Source organism: Zalophus californianus, chromosome 6 (assembly GCF_009762305.2).
Source record: "Zalophus californianus isolate mZalCal1 chromosome 6, mZalCal1.pri.v2, whole genome shotgun sequence".
NCBI classification, from domain to species: Eukaryota; Metazoa; Chordata; class Mammalia; order Carnivora; family Otariidae; genus Zalophus; species Zalophus californianus.
The window spans coordinates 113,738,825-113,758,423 of NC_045600.1; the positions used below are offsets into that span (position 1 = coordinate 113,738,825).

General features: G+C 59.2%; 1 protein-coding gene across 5 annotated transcripts; it reads left to right on the forward strand.

The window, feature by feature from the left end:
- The first annotated feature begins 536 nt into the window (after positions 1–536).
- CSK (C-terminal Src kinase) lies at positions 537–19,550 on the forward strand. Of its 5 annotated transcripts, XM_027572161.2 has the most exons (15): positions 537–1,162; positions 9,977–10,075; positions 13,743–13,911; positions 14,436–14,515; positions 14,882–14,995; positions 15,122–15,234; positions 15,593–15,812; positions 16,643–16,736; positions 16,924–16,989; positions 17,073–17,172; positions 17,270–17,360; positions 17,815–17,888; positions 17,976–18,171; positions 18,295–18,381; positions 18,641–19,550. In XM_027572161.2, the coding sequence occupies exons 4-15, from the start codon at positions 14,501–14,503 to the stop codon at positions 18,821–18,823; spliced, it is 1,353 nt and encodes a 450-aa protein (XP_027427962.1). In that variant the 5' UTR covers positions 537–1,162; positions 9,977–10,075; positions 13,743–13,911; positions 14,436–14,500; the 3' UTR covers positions 18,824–19,550. The 5 variants fall into 5 exon arrangements, with proteins under 5 accessions (XP_027427962.1, XP_027427963.1, XP_027427964.1 ...); XM_027572162.2 differs by lacking the exon at positions 13,743–13,911; XM_027572163.2 differs by lacking the exon at positions 13,743–13,911 and having other exon boundaries at positions 9,977–10,042.
- The last annotated feature ends 49 nt before the right edge of the window (positions 19,551–19,599 follow it).

Consider the following 19,599-nt stretch of genomic DNA (forward strand, 5'->3'; position numbering starts at 1 on the left):
TCCTGCTTTCTGTGGACCTCGGACACCACCTCTCCACCTTTATCAGTTGTTTCTTCGCACTTGTCTGTTGGCCTGTCGGTTATCCTACTGAGACCCCCCTGACAGTAAGGTGAAGTGGCCCTTCTAGCAGACTTCAGAACAGAACGTGTCACGTTGTCACGTTGTCAGAGCCAGGAATCGTTTGAATGAATGAGTGAACGAATGCTTACGAGTAGCTGCGAATGAGGCCTACTCTTCACTACAGATCCGAGGAGAGAGGCCCAGGTCCGGCCTCAATCGCTTCTACATCGGGGACCGGAGCCCAGAGAAGGCTCGGAGGTCGCCCCACGGCGGCCAGGTCTGCCCTCCCGGAGGGACCTTCGGGAGCCTTCAGCGCGGGCCGACAGGTGGGGGCAGGGCGTGGGCGCGGACACACCCCCCGCAGTGCCCCCGGCGCCCGGCAGGGGGCGCCGCTCCTCCGGCCCACGCCCCGCCGGGCGCCGGGCAGGCCCCCTCGCGCAGGCGCGCTGCCGCGGGCGGAGGATCCGGGCCGCGCTTCCTCTCGCCAGGCCTGCGAGCTTCCTCCCAGCGGAGCCCCGGGCAATCCCAGCTCGGCCGCCCCCGCCGCCACCACCGCCGCCCTCCCGCTCCCGCCCCACCCCGCACCCTGCCCGGGGGGCCTGCCGGGGTGGGGTCCGAGCGGGGCGACCGCCCGGCCGCGCCGCCGTCGGGGCCGGCCCCCGGCCAGCCGTCCCTCCCTCCCCAGCCAGCCTGTGGCCACCAGAGCCTCCGGGGCGTGGAGCGCGGGGAGCCTCCGCGGCCCCCGATCCAGCGTCCGGGGCAGACCCCGGCGGCCGGCGCGACGTTCCAAACTCGAACCTCGGTGGCGGCGTTCGGAAGCGGAACTCTGCCGGGGCTGCGCCGGCTACATTGTTTCCTCCCCCCGACTCCCTCCCGCCCCCCTTCCCCCGCCTTTCTTCCCTCCCCGACCCGGGCCGCGCGGCCATCCCCCTGCCTCTGTCTGGCCGTCCCTCCTCCCCCTCTTTTCGCACCAATACCTCTTTGTACCGTACCCCCCGGGGACCCCTGCGCCCCTCCCCTCCCCCCTGGCCGCATGGACCGTCCCGCAGGCCGCTGATGCTGCCCGCAGCGAGGTGGCCCGGACCGCAGTGCCCCTAGAGAGGTGAGTGCCTGGAGGGCCTGGCGGAGGTGGGCGTCCGAGTGCTTCCCGAGGGGATGAGGTTGGAGGTCGCGCGTCCCGCTTCTGTTGCTTCCGTTGCAGCTGCGGTCACGTCCACTCCCCATCCCCCACGTCCTTTACCCCGCTCCTTCCCGGTTCGAATTCTCCCGGGAGTCACTGTCAGCCCGACTGGGAGGGGACCTCACCAGGGAGGTGCTGCCCTGTGAGCCCCCCGGACTTGTCTCAGGCCACTCCGAGTCTGTCCCCTCCTTGTCCCACCATGTGTTGGGGCTGGCTGGAGCCTGGAGGGAGGGGTCAGCATAGGCCAGGGCTCTATAGAGAATGGACACTTGGCTGTTCCCTGCCTCCCCAGGCCCTCCCTGCAGGTCCCTGGCCTTCCCTGTTCTGAACCCTCCCTCATTACCCCACCGAGGAGCCAGCTGGCTCTTAGGAAGCCCAGGGCCCAGCCACCTCCCTTGAGCTTGCTAGAGGTTGAGCCTGTTGGCCTCTCAGAAGAGCAGGCCTAAGCCTAGGGACCTGTGACCCTTGGGTGGGAAAACAGGGCAGGGCTTCTATGGGGGTGGATGGGACACTGGGCATTAGGACCATGCCCCCATCTCCTGGCAGCCTGGTCATTTCATTCTCCCAGACTCCTCAGGGCCCAGACCAGGTGTCAGGAAGAGGCGTGTCCAGCCACCCGATCCTTGGAGCTTAACTAGGGGTTCACCTCCCCTCCCATTTTGAGGACCAGCATACTGAGGCTCAGAGGGGGAGTTGCTACCCCAGGTCTCTGGCCGAGTCAGGCTGTCTATCCTTTCCTCCTCTGCTCCGCCGAGCTGCACTGCTGTGGGTGGAGGGAAACCAGGCAGGTACCTTCACCCACCGAGGACCCAGGCCCCCAGCCTGACCCAAGGGACCTTGTGGGGTGAGCACGTGCTTCCCTACAGAGGGCTTCCGGCCCCAGCGCTGCCTGGGTCTGGGCTCAGGTAGCCCTGGTACTTACTGCCCGTGGGATTTCCCCTTGGTGCCTGAGGTGGGTCCCACCGACAGGGGATGTGGTGGGAGGGGGTAACTTGTGTGGTGGGGCCCTGGTGCCGAGTTGAAACAGCCCGGTAGTCAGTCCTGCCCCAGGCCTCCCACACGTTTGGCCCAGCCAGCACTGGAGCAGCCGGGTTCAGAACATGGATGGGATCCAGATGGGGAAGGTGAGAGCCGTGTTTCCACAGCCTTGGCATAGGAGCGTGGTCAGAGTGGGCACACACAGGGCGCCTGTTCCAAGCTCTCCACCCTTTGGTGGTTCCAGTGTCTTTCGTGGTGGGACCCTCACAGGAACGGGGCAGAGGCAGCAGGAGGGAGGTTGGGAGTGTGGCAGGATTCTCGTGCTCCCTGGAGGGTGGGAGGTTCCCTGGAGGATGTTGAGCTATGTCTGGGCCCCCTTGGGGCCGCTGGTAGTTTTGTCCTGCTCGGGACTCTGCCCTTGATATAGAGTTTTTTTTCAGTTACCCCGACATGCATTGTGGAGGGGACCCAGATGTGGTGGGCCTCTGAGGCTCCCCACACCCGGCCCTAATTTCCTTTCCAGCCTGGGGGCCTGGGGCTGAGGCCTGAAGGTTGGACGCTTTTATACTGACTGTGAGCTGTGTGGGTGCGACCCCAGGGTCCCAAGGCCTTTGTAGGAAAGGGTCTCTGGCTTTAGGCTAGCACAGGTGCAGAGATGCGTTTTTTATCTGGTGAGCTTGGTGCCTTCCTGCCTCTCAGAAGTGGCAGCTCTTCTCTCTGCATTGGGTCAGGGCAAGGAAGGACCAGATGATAGTCTCCAGGGCTGCTGCAGGGGGCACCTGGCCCCGAGAGGCTGAGCCACCATGGAGCAGCCCAGAGTACAGGCAGGGGCTGAGGCCCAGGATTCACAGTGTGTGATGCAGATGCCCGAGCAAGCTGCCAGGAGGCCTCAGCGGGCAGAACAGCCGGGGTCCAGTTCCGGGCTCTATCTTTTGAGGCATTTTGAAGCCTTGACATGTAGTCCCCAGAGAAAGAGTTGTTTGGTCCGGGAAGGAGAGGGTAGGGAGAGCCCCGCACATGCCTGAGGGGCTAGTCCGTATCAGAAAGGCTGTCCCGTGGAAGATGTCCCAGGTGTCAGGGCCAGATCTGGGGCCAGTCAGGTCCCATGGAAGCAAATCTGAGCTCAGGAGAAAACTATGTGCGTGGTACTTTCTTAATGCAGAAAGTAACAACATAGCACTACAGGAAACTTAGAAAACAACACAAGAATCACAGTTTCTTCATCAGAGGAGCGACTCTTTGCATTTTGGAGTTCGCTCCCTGTCTTTTCCTGATTTTTGTTTCCTTCCTCGCTGTTGTCATTTGAATATGCGCACCATGACACCTTTTTTCCTTTCAGTTCTCTGTCTCTGAGCATTTTCTCATGTTGCCCACACAAGGTGGAACTCTGCCCAGGGAACTTTGCCTCTGAGAAGCTGCGCCCTATTCCAAACTGCTCGGCTGCAGCAGGCTCCCCCAAGCCCCCGGACTAATAGGCTCGTTGTTTCGCCTGTCGCCGTGACAGTGGGTGGGACCACAGGCCCCCAGAGCAGCCTGGGGTACGGCAAAGAGTGGGCAGCTTGGCACCGAGCCCATGGGTTCCAGGTCTAGCCACGCCATTCAGGCTGGTCACCTCTGAGATGGGATTCCTTTATGTACACCACGGGATGGCCATTCCTGGGCCAGAGGGGAATATGAAAAGAGTCCAAACTAACTAACCAAGGTACTAGAAAGTACCTGGCACCGCCCCTAGCCTCCAGTAAGCACTTTGTGAGGAGAGGTTAGCATTGTTCACCAAGCACCCACGGCAGGCCGCCTCAATGTGTGGGGACCATGCCTGGGCCAGGGTTGGCTGGTGGCTCACCCAGCAGAGGGCTGGTCTTGGCCCGTGGAGCCCTACGCCGGCGCCTGCCCTGTCCCACCTCCTCGCCTTCTCCCCTCCCCATCACCGTGTGATTGGCTGCTCCAGGACATGAACCTGACCCTCCCCATTCCCCTTTGGTCTCCAGGCACCAGAGCTGACTGGACAAGGCCTCTCCTCTGAGAGCCCGGCTGCCTCCTGCCCCAAGCTAGCTTCAGCTACTTCCTAGGCCACCCCAAATTTCCCTAGTGGAGCCAGAGGCCTACTTTCCCTGGGAAAACCACGACTTTGGCAAAGAGCCCAGGCATCCTGAGCCCCAACCCGGGGACGGCATGCCAGCCTCATCTCCCTACCCTGTCCCAGTGGTGTGGGGGGTGGGAGGGAGGGTTTCTAGCCTAGCAGTTGGAAAGGGAGCGTAGACGGTCCACAGATCACTGGGGAAGTCTTGTGCGTTAGCGGCCTCCTCTTCGGCAGGTGCTACGTGGGTCTGACCTGAGTGCATACTGCTGTGACAACACCTTTCTTCCTCTTGTTCTGCTTCTGTGGAGGCCAGAGTAACTGGGGGTGCCCTCCTGAGGCCATGCTGTGGGCAGTAGGAGGAAATCAGTCTCAACTTGGCGCTCCTGGGGCTTGAGAGACCATGGCCCCAGATGACCCTAGGGTAGCCCAGGACTAAGCTAGGCCAGAGGTCCTCCCCCAGGGGGCCCATTCGATGCAGAGATCCCTCAGGCACAGGACCTCAGATTCTAGCTGCTAGACGTTCGCCTGTGGAGTGTCTCCCTCCTCCCTGGTCTTGGCACAGGGGAAGTGGGCATTACAACTGCCCTCCTGTCCCACAGCTTGGGCTGGGATGAGGTCACAGGGTGGGGTCCCCTCCAAGATGCTGGCCTGGCTGGGGCAATCCCTTTGGGTGTTTCTCGGTCCCCCCCGCCTTGGTTGGGGACAGGATGGGTGGAGGAGCAGGCTGCCCCCCACGCCGGGCAGGGAGCACTGCCTCCCTCCCTCCTCTCCTGTGTGTCCCTTCATTCGAGGGCTGGAAATAGAATTCGCTAAGTAATGATTAAAGTCAAATTCAGACCTAAAAATAAAGAGCTGGTGAAGGAAGAGCTAGTGTGCTCCCTGTGTGGCTGAGGGGAGAAGTGAGCAGGGCGAGGCTAGCTTCAGGGGCCAAACCCCCGGGGGCTTCCCGGGAGAGGCCAAACCCCACTGGGGGATCGGGAGTTCTCCACCAATAGGGGGGCATCTCTTTTATCCGGCACCAGTGGGGCAGACTGGCCACACCAAGGAGAGAATCCCATTTTTCCCCTGGGGAGGCGGAGGCCCAGAATGGGGAAGTGTTTTGTCCAGCCACTGTCCAAGAGCTCCCCTTGGCAGGCGTCCAGGGACCTGAGGGCCCCACGCAGCCCAGTTTGTCCTTTCTGCCTTCTCAGTTTCTCTTCCTGGTTTTGAGGTACTGCGATGAGAGGAGCTTCTCATCACACACTAGCTGTGCACGCCCCGGCGGTGCTGGGCCTCCGACCGCAGCTTCCCTCCGTCCCCCTGCCCCCCCACCGTCACCCCTTCCGTGATCAGGGCCCAGAGCTGCAGGAACAAGCAGAAGAGAGGCGCCCCCCCCGCCCCGTGCTGCTCTCCGCACAGTTGGAAGCCTTGTAGCTGGGTGAAAACCTGGGTGTCATCTGACACCTGCCCACCCTGCCTGCTGCTTCTCAGCCTTGCCCAGCCCTGCACCCAGTCTCTGCTGGCCCTGGGGACCTGTGCCGGTGTCCTGTGCCGTCCCTGCCACAGGGAGACTGGAGGGGAGAAGGGAGAAGGAAGCCCAAGAGCTCCTCTGCTGGCCAGCAGAGACCAGACTCAGAGAGGAGTCAGGGGAGGCCTGTGGTTCGACTTCCTGGCAGGGCTGGTGGGAGCTCAGAAGCTGGGGGATCTGCGTAGGCTGGAGCAGCCAGGAGGACTTCCTGGTGGGGAAAGGCCATGAAAACCAAGAAGCGTTTGAGCTCCTTGCTTGGAGTTTCTGCCTTCCCTGTGGTTGCTGGCTTGTGTAGTTGCTAGATGGCCATGCACAGACTCTTGGCCTCTTCGTGCAAAGCAGAATATGGCAGATGAGCAAGGAGTGGGCACACGAGTGTAACCTCTGCTTCCCAGAGCAGGAGGGCCAGGCTCTAGGCAGACCTCCCTTCAGCTGCCTGCTCTCACCTAGCTGCCCGTTTTCAGAGCGTCATCCGTCCTGCCCAAGGAGAGGCTGGGGGTTTTTCTCCTGACCAAGTTCAGACAGATCTGAATTCAAATCCCTGCTCTACCCCCTTGGAAGCTGGGTCAGCCTGGTTCCTCCTCTGTCAAACAGAGATCAACTGTAAAACCTCACAGAGGTTTTTGAGGATTAAGTAACTAACACAGGGTGGGGTCAGTGGACTGTCATTCCCATGCTTTCATTCCCATGGTCTTGTGCCCATTTCATTTCATTTTCATTACCCATCCTGCTAGGGGAGGGTGTTGATAACCTCCTTGTCCCTCAGGTGGGTAGCAAGACCGTAAGTCCTTTGTGTTGGGCCCCCATAGCTTTACCTTTTGAGCTGTGTGTTCTGTGGGTCCCAGTTCTGAGATGGGGAGACCAAGAATCTGGGGGCCAAAGTTCTAGGCAGTTCATGGGCCTTTGGGCCTCAGTCCCCCCACCTGTAATGTGCATAGGAGACTTCAGCATAAAGGACAAGGACACTCATGATTTTTAAGTCATCGTTGGAGGTCGGTGCTGAGAGGCTGTATGTAAGTGTAGGCAAATAACCATGCAAAGCCTGCAGCCCGTGCTGGGGGGTAGGGGGACAGAGGCCTGTGTTAGGGCCCTGGGGAAGCCCCAAGTCCCCGCTGCCCAGTGCATGTAGGTAATTAGGCTCGTGAGCGGTAATTAGAAAACTTTCTGGGCCAGGAGTGTCAGCCTCAAGCCGCAGTGGTGCCTGGGGGCGGCGGCTTCCCATTAGCCTTTTCTAACTCCCGCCCCCTCCTCTCCCAAACCACTAGATGGGATTTCCGGTCCCAAGAGCCACTGGGGGCAGGAAAAAGGCAGTGAGTTGCTATAATTTCGTATTAAACATTTTTTAGCTATTAACTCACCCCTACCCTTAGGGCAGGGGTGCTGAAGACTGAGGGAGGCCTAGGGTGAGTGGGGAGGGCGGTCAGGCAGCACACGCTGGAGCCAAAGTGGGGCCAACCTTCCAGCCCTCTCTCGATCCCCAGAGACGTTTAGGCATCTTGGAGGGTCTTGTGCCCAATTCTGCAGTGCCTGACCCTGAGACGTGTGTGCAGTGGGTATGCTGAGGGTTCTGGACCGCCTGCCAGGGTCAGCAGGCACCCTCCAGCGCCACAGCCTGGTGTGCGGCTAGGGGCATCACGGTGCCCTCAGCCTGAGTGTCCTTTGCAGAACCAGAGGTGGGGCTGATTTTATTGCTGCCAAACCAGCCCAACTGCTGGCTGCCCCGCCCTCCTCAGGTGCATGCAGTGCCCTTTCCCAGGGGCGTGCCTAAATCGGAAGCTCAGTTTTGCTTGTTATCTGTCCTGTGACCTGTCAGAACTTCCGGGCTGCTTCAGCGCCTCTGTGGATCCCCACCCTGAGCCACCTTCTGCCTTAATTAACTCTTCCATACCACAGTTTTGGAAGCTTAATTAATCCTGGCCTGGTCTAGCACACCCCTACTCCCAATTGCTTCCACTGAAATCCTCCCAGTTCCAGCTCCCCTCCCCTTCTTCCTGGAAACTTTCCCGGGTTGCCCTTGTCTCTCTTGTCTGTGGGGGCACCGAGCACCCCTGGCCATGATTGACTATCTGGTAGCCAAGAGGACAGAAGCAGGGCCACATTTTGGTGGTGGCCTTGGGCTGGGCCCAGAGGGGAGACAGATGAGTGGGGTTCTTAGAGCCCCTTGGGGTTTCGTGGATCCTTTCCTCCTATCCATCCTGGCCCGCCGAGCATGGGGCTGGTCGCACAGGGAGGCTCCCGGAACCCTGGCTCGAAGAATGAGAAGGCATAGTGAACCTTCCTGTTGCTCCGGCAGCTGCCCCTGCCCCCCAGACGCTCCAGCTGGGTCCTGTGGCAGAACCAAAGTCTCTGGGGGCCACGGCCCCGAGTTCCCCCAGGTCTCTTGTGCACTTCCCTTTTCAGTAGGTATTTTTAGCTGGGTGTAAACAGTTACTGAAGGCTCCCACGCCCCATTGGGCAGTGGAGTTTTGGTGAGGGGGGCAAGGCAGGAGCCCCTTGACCTGCCCTGGCCTTTGGCACATGCTAGGCCCTGGGGGTCTACAGCTGCCCGCAGGGCAGGGAAAGGGCAGCCTGGGAGTTTTTGGGCTCCCAGTTCTCCTTTCTTCCCCCCTCCCTGCCAGCGCAGGCTACCAAGAAAGGCCTGCCTGAGGCTGCAGCCACTGACCTCAGTGCTTGGGCACAAAGCCCAGCCTGTTCCCGGGACCCCAGCACAAGGACTGCTGGGAGCAGGGTTTGGGGCAGGAAGTCCGAGCGAAGCGCTGACTTCACAGAGTTCCAAAGCCGCCTGTCCCCTGTCCTCGGCGGGTGTGCTGACCGCTGCTGTCCCTTTGGGGTTAAATACAGTCCCGTCAGTTAGGGGACCTTGGTGTGGCGCAGCCGGCCTAGCTTCCTCCTTTCCTTTGTTGCTTCATTCATTCATTCGGCACTCCTTTACGGAGCAGCCACTCTGGGCTCAGCCCCTGCTGGGGACATGAGTCAGCTCCCCGCCTTCCCCCCACGGAGCTTCCAGGCCAGGATCAGGGAGGTTCTCACTGGAGCACGGGGTGTGTGAGAGAGGCTGTGGAGGTCCTGGAGCGGCCGGCCAGCCGGCACAGCTGAGAAACCAAGGAAAGCTCCTGGCGGGGGGGGGGGGGGGGGGGGTCAAAAAGTGATTTATTTTCAATCTTATTTTTAGGGGTAAGTTAGTAATAGATACATGCGGTTTTCAAAAAAAAAAATCAAAAAGGACAAAATAGCAAATATACAGTGAAAAGTAATTTTCCCTTAAACTCGACTCCCCCCACTTCCCATCCCAGAGACGACTCGTGTTGCCAGTTTCCTCTGTCTTTCAAAGATAATCTCTGCATATCTGAGTTTAGGGATGACTTGTATGTCCCCTGAAAAACACAACTTGTAACATGCCATTGATGAGGTCCTGCACCTTATCTTTTTTCACAGCCTCCTATTTGGAGTTTTTCAAACCTACTGAAAAGCTTAAATAAGGCGCCTGGCCTGCACTGTGGGTGGAGCGTGGGACTCTTGATCTCAGGGTCATGAGTTGAAGCCCCACATCGGGTGTAGAGATTACTTAAAAAAATAATAATAATAATAGGGGCGCCTGAGTGGCCCAGTTGGTTGAGCGTTGGACTCTTGATTTCCACTCAGGTTGTGATCTCGGGGCTGTGAGAGCGAGCCCCGCTTCTGGCTCTGCACTCAGCGGGGAATCTGCTTGTCCCTCTCCCTACCCCCACTCGTGTGGCTCTCACTTTCTCTGAAATAAATAAATTTTTAAAAATAATAAAAATTATAAAAAGCTGAAATAATAGTATAATGAATACTCATATATCCTTTATCCAGATTCACCAGGTCTTAACATTTGGCTGCATTTGATTTACTTCTTTTATATACCTAGACGTGTATATGTGGGGTTTGTTGCTGGTTTTTTGAGTGTTGGTTACAGGCATCATAGCTTTCATTTCTCAGTACTTTAGCATGCACCTCTTACATAATCACAGTACCATGATCACACTTAAGAAAATTGATGTTAAAATTCTCTAATATTACCTAACATTTCCATTTTCCCAACTGTCATCAAACGATTTTTATAGCTACTATTTTTTTCCCCTGAGCCAGAATCCAGTTCAGGATCACTCATTGAATCTTGTTGTCATGTTGCTTTCTCCCTTTTTTCCAGCTTTATGGAGACGTAATTGACATACAGCATTGTGTGAGTTTACGGTGTGCAGTGTGGTGACTTCATGTACGTGTGTTGCTAAACAATTACCACAGTAAGGTTGGTTAACACCTCCTCACCTTGTGTAAATGCTGTTTCGTTAATGTGTCCCGTGTCTCTAGTGTCCTGTTGAATCGAAAATATTCCCCAGCCTCTGTTCATTTGTTTTGTCTTTTTTTTTTTAAAGATTTTATTTGCTTGTTTGTCAGAGCACACAAGCGGTGGGGAGCGGCAGGCAGAGAGAGAAGCAGGCTCTCCGCCAAGTAGGGAGCCCGATGCAGGGCTCGATCCCAGGACCCTGGGACCATGACCTGAGCTGAAGGCAGACGCTTAACCAACTAAGCCACCCAGGCGTCCCATTTGTTTTGTCTTTTATGACATTAACTTCGAGACAACTTCGGGCCAGTTGTCAAGGCTGTGCCTGACTGCATCTTCCTGATTTGAGTCAGGTTGATGGGCTCTGTGGGAATCCCACCCCGAGGATGCTGTGCCCTCCTCCATGCATCCTAGCAGGAGGCACTCAGCATCATTTCTTTCATTATGGGTGATGCTTAATTTGATCGCATGGTTAACAAGATATCTGCCAGATCTACCTATTGTGCAGGTGTTTCTTCTTTCTGATTAACCTGTGGGGTGGTCCCTGGAAGATGTGTCACTGTTTCGTTCCCCCCAGAAGCTTTTCCTTCAGCGACTTGAGCTGGCTTTTTGCCATTTCTGCTTACTCTGTCATATGGGTGCTCTGTGTCAGCACCAAAAGGTCTGTTCAGGCCCCGTCACCGCTGGAACTGTCATTCCCTCTTAGGGATATCTGGCCGTTTATTTACTTGGTCCCTCATCAATGGACATAAAGATCGTTTCCCGATCTCTTGCTGCCACAGACAGGGATTTTGTAGGAACACGTGAAACAGAAGCAATTCCTCAGCTGTGCGCCGGAGGTTGAGAGCAAGGAAGTTGCTTGGGTAGAGAAGAGGGAGGGAGTGGAGAAGGAACGCCAGGCAGGGAGGTGGGAACAGCAGGTGGGACACAGGACTGGCTGAGGTGCTGGAGAGCCAGCAAGGGTCCCAGAAAAGTCAAGGGACTTTCCCAAGGTCACACACACAGCAAATTGGTGGCAGAGCCAGGAACAGGAACAGTGTTCCCGCACTGCCTCCCCAAAGTGGCCTGAAAGCAGGCTCCCATAACCCCAAAAGGACCCGGATGTGCCTGGCCCAGGCGGGACTAGAGGCCTAGGTTCACAGTAGCCCCTCCCAGCTGTTCTGGCTCTTCCTCTCTGGCCTGGAGGGGGTTGGCCCCCGGCCTGCAGGAGGGAGACCGCTGAGCCACCACCCAGGGCTCGCGACTTCACCGGGGAGGGGCTGTCAGAGAGCTCACGGCTTACACTCAGCATTTCTGTGCAAAGGCAGGTCCTGCTCCTGGTGTGGGAGGTGCCCACTCCAGTCTCCAGAGCAGCCCTGGCTGCTGCGGGCTATCGCCAACCCATTGTACAGATGGAGAAACCAGGTCCTGAGGTTTTAGCCAGTAGAAGAAAGGGGAGGGGTCAGCTCCTTCACCTGCTTTCTGAATCTGTGGTTGTGAGAGCGCAGCCCCTTGAGGAAGCCCCCTCTCCCCGTGACCACTGCAGCCGGGCTTGTGCCTCCTCTGGGCTCCGCTTGCTTCTCTCCTCCGCGGCACTCTCTCCAGCCCACGGCAGCTCCTGGGACATGGTGCGGGGAGCTTGGGCGTCTGACAACCTGAGCAGGACAGGATGCTCACTTGAGGTGTAAACCTCAGGCAAGGCCACCTTGCCTCTTTGACCTTGCTCAGGGTCCTCGTCTATAAAATGGGGGTAACAATAGCCTCCATCGTTAGAGGATTGGATGAGCCATAGCGTGCCAAGGACAGGGCCTGGCACAGAATAAGTGCTCAGAAAACAGGGCTTGTTATCATTTGTATTATTATCATCAAGTCAGTGGTGAGGCGGCAGCAGCAGCTGCAGGCTGGGAAGGGAGTGCTTGCAAACTGACAGCCAGGCGGGTGGGGTGACTAACGGTGCCCCAGCCTCCACGCCCGCTCTGGTGGTGCAGTGGTGGTGAGTTTGGGGAGGGAGGGGGAGGCATGGGGATGTGGAAAGCTAGCAGAGCCCCTGTTCAGAAGGGCCTGAAGGTCAGGGACCCAGCCAAGCCCAGTGGAACCCTCATTCGAGTTCTGGGCAGTCACCCCTAACTAGCTGTATGACTTCACACAAGTTGTTCAACCTCGTGAGCCTCAGTTTCCGCTTCCATAAAATGGGGCTAAGAAGAGCTCACAGTTCACCACGGTTTGTGGACCACAAGAACCCAGCAGGTGGTTCCTGTCCCCAACTCAGACGTGTGAATGTGTTTGATTGGGGCGGGGGGGGGGGGGTGAGCATCTCTGCTCAGCCTTGTTGGGCCCCAGTCTCCCTGTGCTGACAGCAGAGATCTGGCCTCTGGCGACAAGAAGCACCTGTGTATCCTGGGAGGCAGAGAAGCCTTTTTGTCTGGAGGAGAGAGAGACGGGGTTTATGCCAAGCCCTGTGCCAGATCTTCTTAGTCCAGGGGTCTCAGCCTACATGCAGGGCCTGCGTGTCCCCAGCTTTCAGGGTGAGGGATCTGAGGCTCAGAAGGGTTGAGTCATTCTTCCGAGTTGCAAACTCAACAGAGCCAGGTCTGCCTGACCAGAAGCAGGAGCGAGGCCTGGAAGGGGTGCTGGTTCTCCCTGGCTTCTGCTCTCCTCAGCCACATGCTTCCCTGCTGAGGTCCCCAGGAGCAGACCCTGGTTCCTCGGTTTGGCGTTTGAAGCCCCTGATGACCTGCAGGGTCGATGCCAGGCGGACCCCCCTCCAAACTAGCCCCCGCCAGCAGACTGGTAGGGTGCTCGGATGGTCAGGGTATGCTTCCCACCCGCTTCCAGTGAGCTTGCGGCCGGGCCCTTTGCTCTCGGCCATCCCTGTCTACCTGACCCCCTTGCTTGGCTGCCACCCCAACCCGGGCCACCTTCTCCCACTTGCCTCCTGTCCCTAAGCTCCCTACTCTTCAGGGCTCGGCCCTGGGGCTCCCTCCTCCGGGAGACCCGCGGAACCCCTGCAGTCCTTGCTCACCTCACACGCCCGGGCACACGCACTCAAGCGTCGCCTCCCACTGCCTGGCCTGGGGTAGGTGGCATTGTTACCTGGACCTAGACCTCGTCCATCCTGTCAGATGAGCCTGGGAACAGGACTCCTGCAGGTTTTCTCCTAACACCCTGCGACCATGGAGAAGTCCCCGGCCTGTCTGAGCCTCAGTTGCCTCAGTCTCCTCTGTGTCAACAGAGAACAGTAGCCCCAGCCCCGTGACTTCCCGAGACCGGTGCTCGGGGGCTCTGGGCTTCAGGAAGGCGACAGCAGTCGAGGGGGCGCCAGGCTGGGTGTGCAGGATGGAGCGGCTTGCTGCTCTTGCAGCGTGGGTTGGCTGGAGGTTTCTGTGGAGGGGCTCAACTTTCTTGAAGTAAACCTACACAGCAAAAAGTGCCCCAGTCATAAGGGTACGGCTCAGTGAAGTACCTCAAAGAGAATTCAGCCCCCTTCCGGTGGCACCGACCCCTGCCAAGGGCAGTTGCCATCCTGCACCATGGACTTGGCCAGATTTTGAACTTCATACAGTATGAATGGGATTACACAGCCTGTGCTCTTCTGTCTGGCTTCTTAGTTAATACCATTTCGGAAATTCATCACCGTGGTTTCGTTATTCAGTTTATTCACGTTCGCTGCTGAGCAGTGAAGCTCTGTGAAGACACCACGGTTTAGCCAGCTTACTCTTGATGGGCATCTGGGCCGTCCCCAGCGTGAGGTTGGCGACAGATCGTGCTGCGCGAGTGCTCTTGTGCCCCTGTCAGCGGACACCTGCACTGTCTTCTCTTGGGTGTGTGCCTAGAAGGGGGAGGGCTGGGCCGTACATTTGACTGTAGACATACTGCCCGGGCACATTTTTATAGGCAGCGGAACTCAGAGGCCCACAGAGAAAAGTGACTTTCCCAAGTCACATTGCACCTTCCCCAGGTTCACAGAGCCCTGGGCTCCCTTCCCCTACAGACCACATAGCTAACATCCAGGCCTGGGGCTGGGGGGGCAGGTGGCACTGGTGCTGCTCACCCCCAGAGCTTCCTTTGCCTCTGTTGGCCATTCGGTTGGGCTGGAAGGCCCCTGTGGGCCTAGAGTTGGGGACTCCTCTGTCCCTGGGGGTCCATAGCCTTTATGCTCCTGCCTCCCCACTATCCAGTGATCTCAGGCTGCTGAGATTGGAGAAGGTGGATGGTCCTGGCCCGAGTCCCAGCTCTGGAGGCCTTCGGTACCTGTTTGCATTGCTGCGGGGAAGGAATGGGAGCCCAGTGACTGGGGGGGAGCCAGCTCCTCACCCCCTCCTCGGTCTTCCCCTTCTCCCTGCAGCTCTCATGGTACCAGGTGACACGGCGGCCTTCCTGTGACCCGGGGACGCCAGACCTTCTGCGAAGATGTCAGCAATCCAGGTACCTTGGGGGCAGGGGTCTAGGGCTGTTGAGTATTCCCCCCACCTGTGGAGGGGTCCTGAGTGGAAGAGAGAGAACAAGGGCTCACATCGATCTGCTCCCCTTGGCCCAACCCTGACTTTCAACAAAGGAAAATTCTAGGGTGCACTGTTAGACCCAGGGCCTTCAAGATGGGAGTACAGATCTGGGGGCAGTGGGGGAATCTCGGCTGGAAAGCACCCAGAGTTCTCGGGGCAAGGGTGGGGGGCATCTCACCCTGGCTCACAAAAGCCAGCCAAGAGGCTTTGACTTCAAGAGTGGGTGGGCAGGTCAGTGGAGACGGGCCCCGGGCTGCCTCCACCTGCCCACCTGTCACCTGTCCTGCAGGCCGCCTGGCCATCCGGTACAGAATGCATTGCCAAGTACAACTTCCACGGCACTGCCGAGCAGGACCTGCCCTTCTGCAAAGGAGACGTGCTCACCATTGTGGCGGTCACCAAGGTAAACGGGGACCTCACATGGCCACACCTACCCCCTCCCGCCTCTGGGAGTTCCTGCTGGGTCCGGGCTCCCCTGCAGGCAACGAACGGTGGGCCTGAAGGTGTGTCTGGGCTGCCCTCTCCCCAGGACCCAAACTGGTACAAAGCCAAGAACAAGGTGGGCCGTGAGGGCATCATCCCAGCCAACTATGTCCAGAAGCGGGAGGGCGTGAAGGCCGGCACCAAGCTCAGCCTCATGCCGTGAGTACTGCTGAGGAGCAGTCAGGGTCTGCAGTGCAGGGAGGAAGGAGGATGGGAAGCCCTGGTTCCCTTAGAGGAGTCAGGAAAACAGAGAGGCAAGAGTAGGGGTTGGAATGTGTGAGGCTCTTCGAGATGAGGGGAAGGGCATGGGTGCTAGACCTCGAAGGTGGAGGGTGGGCCTGGGAGGACCAAAGGAAGAAGGGTGGGAAGCAGAAGAGGGCCTCCGATGGCTGGCTGAGCCGGTGGGGGCCGTGGCGAGGTGCCAGCTGGAGGGAGGGCCTCAGAAAGTGGAGCCTGGCGGACGTGTGGGGGTCAGTACCCTCCAGCCACCATGAGCCCTGGCCTGGCCTCCCCCCAGCTGGTTCCATGGCAAGATCACACGGGAGCAGGCAGAGCGGCTTCTGTGCCCACCGGAGACAGGCCTGTTCCTGGTGCGGGAGAGCACCAACTACCCCGGGGACTATACGCTGTGTGTGAGCTGTGACGGCAAGGTGGAGCACTACCGCATCATGTACCACGCCAGCAAGCTCAGCATCGATGAGGAGGTGTACTTCGAGAACCTTATGCAGCTGGTAGAGGTGAGCCAGGCTTGCCTTCCAGCGCAGTCCCACCTCTCCTGGCCTCAGGGGGCCTGCATGTCCACCCCCCTCCACACCCCTGCCTTGACGAAACACCTGCTCTGTGTCAGGGTTGACCTCTGACCCCCACAGTGCCACCACAGGGAGAGCGGCACTATCCCCATCTCACAGGCCAGGAGACAGGTTCAGAGCGGTTAAAGGACCTGCCTCAGATCACACAGCCGTACATTAGAGGTGCCGGGACTAGAAGCTGGGTCTGGCTCACCCCAGAACTAGGCTTCCTTCCAGGCCCGCAGAACTTCACACCCATGTGTGTGTATATAAGCACGTCTTCATGAGCTGCACCCTGATGGCTGGGGTCCCCCCGGGCTCCCGCACCCTCACCTGCATGGATATGCCCACGTGGCCTTGCAACTCCCGAAGCCAGTTCTGCCAGCCCTGTTGAGACCACACCTGGCTTCTGGGAGTCCCAGCGGCCCCCCCCCCCCCCCCCCCCAGACGCTTCCTCTGGCTGGGGAGGGTCCTCGGCACATCTGGCCAGAGCTTGCCTTCTGCCTCAGAATGCTGGTGAGGCCCGTGGCCCTGCGTGGTAGCAACAGCCCGGTATCTGTCCAGCACTTGGATGTGACTGGGAAGTGGGTCACAGATTTGAGTCTGGGACCTCCCTAATCCTTCCCTGGTGGGAAATGAGAAGCCCTCCCAACCCAAAGCAAGTCCAGGCTGGGTGGGCTCGGCCTCCGCCGCCCTCTGGCGGTTAGAGCCGGCAGTGCATGTGAGCGGCGGGAGGCGCTCGGTGGGCCAGCCCTGAGCGCCTGCCCTGCCCTCTGCAGCACTACACCTCAGACGCAGACGGGCTCTGTACTCGGCTCATCAAGCCAAAGGTCATGGAGGGCACAGTGGCAGCCCAGGATGAGTTCTTCCGCAGTGAGTGCCATCCCTGCTCCCCGTCCTCACTTGCCTACCCGCCTCCTCCTACCCAGGCTCCCTGGCACTGCCCCCATCCCGGAGGCTCTGGGGACCTCCAGGGAACGCCACACACGTGGTCCAGGCTGTGTCTGCTGTGCCCCCTGCTCTGGCTTCACCCCTCACTGACACCCCCTCCCCCCGCCAGGCGGCTGGGCACTGAACATGAAGGACCTGAAGCTGCTGCAGACCATTGGGAAGGGGGAGTTTGGAGGTGAGCGGGAGGGGGTGGCAGCCCTGGGAGGGCCAAGGGCCTGTGGAGGGTCCAGGGAACAACCTCCAGCCCTCTTCCCCCAGACGTGATGCTCGGTGATTACCGAGGGAACAAAGTCGCCGTCAAGTGTATTAAAAATGACGCCACTGCCCAGGCCTTCCTGGCTGAAGCCTCTGTCATGACGTGAGTTGGGGGCCGAGGCTGGGTGCGGAGGTCACCCCGGGACAGGGAGGAGATGGGGAGGCTTGGGCAGGCTCTGACCACCCCCCTCCTGCCCCAGGCAACTTCGGCATAGCAACCTGGTACAGCTTCTGGGCGTGATTGTGGAAGAGAAAGGTGGGCTCTACATCGTCACTGAGTACATGGCCAAGGTGTGCACCTGCCCCGAGGGCCCACCCCCATCCTAGAGCCGAGCACTCGGGCTTTCCAGATGTCCCAAGCCCCTTACTGCTCCCTCGGGCCCCTGGCTCTGAACTCTGAAGTCACCAGGCAGGGCTCAGCTTTTGTCCTGACTCGTCATTTATTCCCTGTGACAAGTTGTGTACCTTGCCAAGCTTCGATTTCCACATCTGTGAAATGGAGATAGTATCAGAGTTTACCTTAGAGATTTATGAGATTTAAGGGCGAATGCATGAAAACTGCTGAGCGCAGTGGCCAGCTCGTAGAACCTACTACTCATTCAGCAGTGATGTCCCGGCCCTTCCTCCGCTCCTCCCCTCTCCTCGTATCTCCCTCAAGTGTTCACCCAGCCCCAGCCCGGGATTCCAGAGGGCTGGAGGGCAAGTCTGACCTGTGGGGCTGGTTGGTCTGTCTGTCCTGCCCCAGGGGAGCCTGGTGGACTATCTGCGGTCGAGGGGTCGGTCGGTGCTGAGCGGAGACTGTCTCCTCAAGTTCTCACTGTGAGTGAAGCAGCACCCACTTGGGGGGGGACCCTGCCCGGCTGCGGGAGCCCCGTCTGAGGAGACGTGTGGCTGGCTCTCTCCCAGAGATGTCTGCGAGGCCATGGAATACCTGGAGGGCAACAACTTCGTGCACCGGGATCTGGCTGCCCGCAACGTGCTGGTGTCTGAGGACAACGTGGCCAAGGTCAGCGACTTCGGCCTCACCAAGGAGGCCTCCAGCACCCAGGACACGGGCAAGCTGCCAGTCAAGTGGACAGCCCCGGAGGCCCTGAGAGAGAAGGTGGGATGGGCCTCTCCCCAGAGCCTGAGAAGTGGGGGATGGGGGTTCTGGGTTCCCCACCCCCCACCCCCGCCAAATCCCCAGCTCCAAGGACTGACACCGCTGCTCCCACCCGCATGGCAGAAATTCTCCACCAAGTCTGACGTGTGGAGTTTCGGAATCCTTCTCTGGGAAATCTACTCCTTCGGGCGAGTGCCTTATCCAAGAATTGTGAGTCGGGCGCTGGGGCCAGGGCATGGCTGGGGCTGAGGGTGAGGCTTTTGGAGCAAGGGAGGGCTAGGCGGGAGAGCGAGCCATTCTGGGCCCTGCCTTCCGTTCTGAGCCGCAGAGCCGCCCTCGGGACTTTCCAGGTGCCTCCTGGGCCTGTCTCTGAGACTGGGGTCTGAAGGGGATCCCTGAAACTCAGTTGAGGCCCCCGGGGGGGTGGGGCCAGGCCCTGCGCGGACTGACCCCACCCACCTGCCCGCAGCCCCTGAAGGACGTCGTCCCTCGGGTGGAGAAGGGCTACAAGATGGACGCCCCTGACGGCTGCCCGCCTGCGGTCTACGAGGTCATGAAGAACTGCTGGCACCTGGATGCCGCCGCGCGGCCCTCCTTCCTGCAGCTCCGGGAGCAGCTCGAGCACATCAAAACCCACGAGTTGCACCTGTGACCGCCGGGCCCCCCGGTGCCCCCCCCCCCACCCAGGTCGTGGGCCTGCGGGGACTGAACCTGGAGAGATTGTGGACCTGGTGCCCCCACTTGCTGGGCCCAAGCCTGAACTGAGCCCAGCGGGCCCACGGGCCTCTTTTGTCTGCCCCAGCCTGCACCCCCTCTGGCCCCCCAGAGACCCTCCCTAGGCCTGGCACCTTTTCTCATGGACCCACCTGTGGGGCTTCGGGAGCCCCACCGAAGGGCCAGGAAGGGAGGAGGCTGGGGAGCGTGAGGCAGATGCCCCCTACCGTGGTCAGGCTTCTCCTGGCCTCCCATCTCTCACCTTCTTAGAGTTTTATTCCTTTCCTTTTTTGAGATTTTTTCCCGTGTGTTTATTTTTTATTATTTTTCAAGATAAGGAGAAAGAAAGTACCCAGCAAATGGGCATTTTACAAGAAGTACGAATCTTATTTTTCCTGTCCTGCCCACCGGGGTTGGGGAGACCAGGCCCCTCTCTAGGGACCCATCGCCCCAGCCTTGTTCCCGTGTTCCGTGTCCCGTGTCGCCTCGGTCGCCCCGTGTTTGCGCTTGACCACGTTGCACTGTTTGCATTGCATGCGCCCGAGGCAGACGTCTGTCAGGGGCTTGGAGTCCATTCGTGTGCCGCTGCCACCCGCCCACCTGCCTTGTGAGATGGAATCGTAATAAACCACATGAGGACACCGCTGCCCAGCCTCGGCGCTTCCTCCGCCCAGCCTGCCTGTCCCGCCCGGCCCCCTGTCCCTGTGCCACCTT